We start from the raw sequence: 7,500 nt of genomic DNA on the forward strand, positions 1-7,500 counted from the left end.
CAAACAAACAAACAAACACAACAACGGTGTCGATCCGGGTGTGGTGGAAAATATCCCAGGTCTACCTCATGGGGGTGATCTATAGATAGTATGCAGATGACGTCACTCAGGCCTTTGTTATGGTTTTTGCCATCCGCGTTTGTGAGTTGTTATCACTAAACTGTATTATCCAGACTATAAAAGTTCATGGTTACACAGAGTTTGTGTGATGGTCCGTTATACTTCCGGATGGCAATGTTGTGAACTCCTTGGCCAAGCGCATTCTATCTATAGTAACTTTACATGCGCTCGAGGTCATTGGTCACATTGCAACGTGTGTTCAAAATGACCCACATAGTGAAAAGTGTTCACAGTTTGAGAAATATCCAACATCAAAATTGGTCATTTTGCTCAGCATGACACATGGGTATGTTGACAACTTTAATAAACACAGCAGCGTGTTTACATTTATTGAGAAATGTCCAGTCATTGTACAGCAACACATAATGTGATTGATGACTAGGTTGGACGAAAACATGAATATAGATAGTATGCGCTTGGCTAAAAGCTCATAACATTGCCATCCGGAAGTATAACGGACCAACACACAAAGCTGTGTGTATCCACGAACGTTTATAGTCAGGTTAATACAGTTCAGTGAGCATTACTCATAAACGCGGATGGCAAAATACAATAACAAAGACTTGAGTGACGTCATCTTCGAACTATCTATAGATAGTTCGAAGATGACGTCACTCAGGCCTTTGTTATTGTTTTTGCCATCCGCGTTTGTGAGTTGTTCTCACTAAACTGTATTAACCAGACTATAAAAGTTCATGGTTACACAGAGTTTTTGTGTTGGTCCGTTATACTTCCGGATGGCAATGTTGTGAACTCCTTCTATAGATCGCTCCCATTGTCATCGGCTATCTGGATGTGTTAGATCTGATGCAAGGTTCTTTGCAATAGAGGAGGTTGAAAAGGTAGTCAGCAACATTTCTGCTCTCCATTAACCTTCTTCTCCTTGCCAACCATAGGAAAATCGTCACATTCGTTACGATCCAACCAACACTTTTATCATTCAGAATTATTTTGTAAATTGTAAATCAGACAATTTTAAGAAAAAATGTTATATTATAGCTTTAAAAAAACGTGGCATTGTGTTGTAGAGTTCATCTTGCTGATCAATGATATTATGGATAGAATGCATTTGTTTGAGTAAGTAAAAACAATTTTTGTGTTGGGTGGGTGTGAAATTTTGGGGAAAATTCTGAAAATCGCTGGTAAGGAAAGGGTTAACACCACAGAAATGGTGATAGAGTCCGGCTCCATGAGAATGGTGGCTTTAAGGGACTCGAAGGCGGGGTCTGTCTTGAGAATCGTTACAAATCAAAATGGGCAAGGCAGGATTAGCAAATCACATACAACGCAGAGACTTCAAATTTTGATATGGAACTACATGTTTTAAATCCTTCAACGAAACATGTTTGGACAAGTTTAGACATCTCTAAAAGAAATAATTACATCATTACGTACAGCATCGTTAGATATCTCACAGGCCAGATTTAAATATCCTATATCTATATTTATTGTTTCGGTGACAATTTTTTTTTTTTTTTTTTTTGTTTGTTGCTTTAGGTCTCTTCCAACACAATTGAGGTTATATGAGAGACCGCTGAAACAAAAAAACAAGCAATCTAACAAAAATAGTACAAATGTAAATCAAAATCATAACCTAAAGACATCATAAGCTAAATTATAAATAACCAAGAACAAACAGGCAGAAGATTTACAGAAAAAAAAATATCCCCTGTCAAAAATACAATCACAAACCAAAGAAGCAGTATAGGCTAGTAAAGAGAAGAAGAAACGACATCACTATCGGATCGTACACCCATGCGAACATCATAGGTATATGATTCAAGGGTGATGCTCCCATCCAACCACCCGCTCGGTGACAATTGATGAGTTGAGTTGCTAGTTCCCCGAAATATGCTGGGAGGTTTCTGAGCGATTGCAGACTAAAGTGTGTGTGAGGAGAATATGATTGACCCATTCATAGGTCAATCAATAATGTAATGTGCCTAATAGTTGAGATCGTTTTGTGATGTGATAGGCCACTTCTTAGACAATCCACAGTGCGATCATGCATTTCTGCAGTAAATAATTTGCAATGATTCCCGATTCATTGAGAATGGTAATCGTTTACATTCATATTTTCTAGCTACTGTAAAATGTTTTCGTATTGCGACATCAAAACTGGGATGACACCTGGCGTTTATAGTTGTTTTCATCGTTATCATTATCAGCATTCTCGTCGTCGTTATCAACATCACTATAATAAACATCATTATCACCATTGTAATCATCATCATTATCATCATCGTCATCATCATCATCATCATCATCATCATCATCATCATCATCATCATCATCGTCGTCGTCGTCGTCGTCGTGGTCATCATTATCAAAATTATCATCATCATCATCATCCTCAACAGCATCATTTTCATCGTCATAATCATCATCATCATTATCATAATCATCATAAACATCATCATCATCATCACAACACCATCGTCATCATCATCATCATTATCATAACTAACAGGTTCATTTCAATAATCACCATCTGCATAATATTCTTCTCATTATAATGTAATCCCTACTTTGCCGCATACAACTGATGTCTATTATAACGTTCTTTAACTTCCTTGATAGAATTCAAAACCACCATAAGGTTCCCATTCCCACTTCTCTTTAATTCTCTTCACCCCACCCCAGAATCTCTCAAAAGTTTGATGAATGTGTCCATTGTGCAAGCACAGATTTCGTTATTGATGAAGAACAGTTTGGATGAGTTGCATAACAAAAAAAACTTTCAAGTTCGTTGTCTTTGACCTTGAAGATCGTTGAAGAAATGTTTCGGTCTTCTCGGTAACAACTTCATTCCAGGCGAGATTTGATCAGAAGTTATTCCCTTCAAACGATGGCGATGCTGCACTCTATCTAGCGGCTTCCAACAACGATATTTTTGTCCATCAGTCATCTCTTGAGATCGATCTTTGTCCAGTTACATCATTGTTTTCCCCACGGAAAGATTTTAGCCAGGGAAAACTTACGCAGGAACTGTCTCTGATTTGGGTCAGATAACCTCCCTTTCGTAAGACTGTCTGTTCTTAAATGGAAAATAATGAAACAAAAATATAGTTATTCATCGCCATATACACTTACGACGTAACAAGAATGTTTATTTCATTCAAAAATGTAAAATATTAACTGCTTTCAAGATTTAATTTTCATTCTGTTGATTTAACAAAGATACATTATTTATCTGGACATCGCTTTAACACATTTGTTAGTAATAGATTTTCTTGAGTAGGAAATATTAAATTAAATTTCTCTGTCGAACTAACATAATATTATCACGTATTGCTTTTTGAAATAATATTACGACTGTTAAGTAAGATATCAATATAATTTACATGACTTGGTAATGTAAGTTAAAGTTAAGAAAAATGGTGAAAAGAAAATTAGACAGGCAACTAAATGATAGGTCGTTCGCTTACTACGTAAAACAATTCGTTAACCCAAATAATTAAAAACTTCAATAAGAAATTTTAGATAAAATTATATCATCATAGCTTGGACTTTTATTATGAAGTTGGGTTTTTTTTTTGGTAATAATTAGTATTAAATAAAGTCAGTATTTGAAATCAAATATGTCATGATTGTTTGCAGGGATTTAAGAATCTGTTTCGTGGTCTTTATAGCCAGAATACTGTATACATTTTTATTTCTGTGCAATAGGGTCCATATGTGTGTGAGAAAAGAAATTATGATAGCTCAGAGCAAGAATTATCTAAGTGATTGTTTTTTTCATTTTCATTGGTTACGCTTAAAGACGCAAATAGAATCATTCAATTTATGAGCTAATAATATGAATAAGTGGTAACTTGGAAAATAGTGTATAGCGAATTACTGTTAAGTATTAAATATCGAAAGGCGAGAAAACACTAGAATTTTACAAAGTTACATCTTGCCCTGAGCTCATGAATTGTTTAGTGCAGGGTTGGAGTACAAGGCACGCGATTCGATGACTTGTAGAATGATGTATTGAGTAAAATATGGGATTAGTGTTGTGGAAGGGGCAAGAACTCCGTAAATAAAACAACCATGAAATTAAAATGGAGGAAATAAAATGAATTAATACATGAAAGAAACCACCATGCGTATGCTTGTAATATGTTCAAACAGGGACAAAGATAATAGCAAATATCAAATAAATGGACAGATTTCTTGTACTGTAATAATATTATTATTTCCGAATTTGAGAAGTATAACATTTTATTGTTCATGATTCACTGTAAATCTGAAAGAGTAAATTAGGACGAGGAGAAATCTATATCCACTCATAATATCACGACGTGTCCATGTCTAAGAACAATGTGTGTACTAAGAAGAGGGCTAATAGCTTAATTAATTACTGACTTGCTTAGCTATTGATCTCGTCTTGAGCAGTTCAGTTGTTAGAGAGGACGACCTCCAGATAGACATTACGTTTAAAACCACATTTTTGGGAGTCCCATAATATGTCTTTGATTGCAGCTTCTCCATCTTACAGCCAGGCGGGGGGTGCCGCAACAGTCGAGTCGTGGGTTCGTTCCCTATCACTGAAAAATATCATCGTTCTCTATTGCCGTCTGTCACTTCCTTTCTTATAATCAGTTGGGTATTTTAATCTTACATGGCAATACTATATGCCTATACAGAATATACCAACCGGACACGTTCTGTTCATACTAGATCATGTAATTTTGACCACACCAAAGTGATACATTATTTGTAAACGATCTTTGGTTACAGCACTGTCATTTATTAGTCTTAATCCTATACGCCAATGTTTAAAAATCATCCAATATTTAGATGGTAACCCGACAACTATTTCCATATGATAAATGTGCCAATAATGACAGGCCAACATTGAGCAAGATAGTACTCATAATATTTTACTTTTGAAGAAGTGTTGCCTTATAAAATAATAAATGTTAACAGGTATTTCGACCGTGTGGAGGTTAGAAGGCATCGTAATCCCATCATCTTGGTAAAATGTAATAAGATCAAGTATTAGAAATACAACAGGTAACAAATTCCAAACGTTGCTTAAAGAGCCGGGTGATTTGAAGCTATTATTATTATTATTATTATTATTATTATTATTATTATTATTATTATTATTATTATCATTATTATTATTATTATTATTATTATTATTATTATTATTATTATTATTATTATTATTATTATTATTATTTTTATTATTATTATCATCATCATCATCATCATCATCATCATCATCATCATCATCATCATCAATTCATTATACTTTACGATCTGTATTACTCATTTTCCTGTTTTAATTACCCGATTATCATATTGACGCGTGTTTTGCTCGATACATCAAAAAAATAGAATGTCCATTGGATAGAGAAGGTCACTCAATATAGCTCGTCAGCCATCGCTCTAATTCTACTGAAGGATAAATACTGTAATTATTCCTGATTATAAACCAAACCCAACCTCATGGGTCAAAGTTGAGGATATTAGATTTTCCAAAGATTAGTTTCACTAAGTTTTACACCAATTCACAAATGTATACATTCAAACGCAATGGAGATATACTCTAGTCTGTCTTATAAAACATCCTTGTTTATTGCTGCCTACTAACAATGTTAAATCTAACGTTGGCGATACAGACCTTATATAGTTTAAAATGCATTCAGGGTATTGTGAATAGTAATGAAATGTTATATTCTCTGGAAAAGGTTGAACATTGAATGGCATGCGTTAAAGAAAATGCGAAGTGCAACACAGGGCAATTGAATGCAAAATATTTTTTAAAAACTTTTTAATGACTTTAAGATTTTTTGTTATTGAAATCAACAGAAACCGTCCGTTTCTTTAGGGAATTATTGTTTGATGTATTTTGAAGGAAAGGTTTCAGACACAAAGACTTACAGAGTTATGAGATTTACGATTGGACTTCCGGCTGCAGTGAAAATGAAAACTTGTTAAAGATTTGATTTAACTTGCATGCTCCATTAAAATGTATTGAGCAAAGTGGGTTTTAGGTCATGTAGGGCAAGGAAAGATATTTCCCTGTCACATGAATCTGTACTTGGAAAAGTAACTTTTGTAGTCAGGTTTCTTTAGGGAGGATATCATAACGAAACGAGTGAGCGCGTGACGTCAAATTGCAAAGAAACACTAAATTATTGAAAACATTTAGAGCTTTATCAAGATATCGTGCGTGATAATTTCTACACTAGTCTAGCTAGCAACAAAAGACAAAATAAAGCGGAACTTGAATCGATTAAAACCAAGCATGGCTAATGAGTTTGATTTTAAATTCCTCTTACTGTCAAAAAGCAAAATAACAAAATAAGAGCAAAAAACATGGATGCATTGCTTTGCTAAATAAATAAAATAAATATTTTGCACCGAGTGGCAACCAAGTTTTTGAGCATTATTGGATATATAGGCAGACAGCAAAATAATAGAATGGCAATAACAGGATAATGGAAATATGATCTCGAGAAGAAACAGAGATAGCCAGCCATTTTAGCGTTTGTATGTGCTCGAACACATTTTAAAATATCATAACTACTCTGAAGATTTAATTGACATAATCGCTGTCATAAGGGAATAATGCATTATTTTCGCGTTCAAAAGATAGATAGATAGTTCTTATCAATTTAAAACAATAGTTGTACGAGTAGTTTCGTTTATCTGTGTATATTTTAACCCTCTCCTTACCAACCATAGGAAAATTGTCACATTCGTTACGACGCAAACCAACACTTTTATTGTTCTGATTCTTATGTACATCTCAAAATTTTAAGAATAGGTCTTGTGTTATAGCCATTAAAACTCGACACTGTGCTGTAGAGCTCATTTCGCTGTACTATGCGAGTCAGAAATGTATTTTTGTGTTGGGTTGGTGTTAAATTTTGGGGACAATTCTGAAAATGGCGGGTAAGGAGAGGGTTAAGAAAGTTTATGACTTGCTGTTGTTTCTTCTTATGCATTGTAAAATGTATCGCTAATGCTATCATAAGTTATTGTTTCTTTTTGGGCAGGAATGGAATAATGTTCACATGGGAATACATGACTACAAAACTAAATGTTACAATTTGCTTTAATTTCTGGAATAGTAATGGATATGCGAATGCCAGATTAAGTGAAAGTGGAATTTATTTAGAGGGTCCAACCTTCTTTCAGGCTTTTTTCAATAGCTTCTCCTTTTTAATTAAAAAAAATTTATAGTAAACTTACATCAACTCTCACTGTAAAAAGGCTAAGTTTGTTAAACAACAGTGTGAAAATATCTCCTGTCTCGTGCAAGTTATTCACTTGTTTTTGAAACATTAAGTTATAATTATAAAGAGCATCCAGAAAGAAATAAAATCAGAAAATAATCAACGATAATTCACTACAATCGACGTTCAATATTTGCAGGTC

The 7,500-nt window shown here is 34.0% G+C and overlaps 1 protein-coding gene across 10 annotated transcripts in view; it reads right to left on the minus strand.

The window, feature by feature from the left end:
- Positions 1–2,738: 2,738 nt before the first annotated feature.
- The window catches only part of LOC144971531 (voltage-gated potassium channel subunit beta-2-like), an 82,440-nt gene continuing 77,678 nt past the window's right edge, over positions 2,739–7,500 (minus strand). For 6 of the 10 annotated variants that reach the window (XM_078912536.1, XM_078912539.1, XM_078912534.1 and 3 more), the window contains one exon: positions 2,739–3,157. In XM_078912536.1, the coding sequence (XP_078768662.1) occupies positions 3,058–3,157 (100 nt within the window). In that variant the 3' untranslated portion in view covers positions 2,739–3,057. Of the gene's footprint in view, positions 3,158–5,997; positions 6,029–7,500 lie in introns of all 10 variants that reach the window. The other 4 variants (XM_078912542.1, XM_078912543.1, XM_078912533.1 and 1 more) reach the window with 3 other exon arrangements.

This window comes from Berghia stephanieae, chromosome 4 (assembly GCF_034508935.2).
Source record: "Berghia stephanieae isolate SIO BIC M18660-M18661 chromosome 4, UCSD_Bste_1.3, whole genome shotgun sequence".
In the NCBI taxonomy this organism is placed as follows: Eukaryota; Metazoa; Mollusca; class Gastropoda; order Nudibranchia; family Aeolidiidae; genus Berghia; species Berghia stephanieae.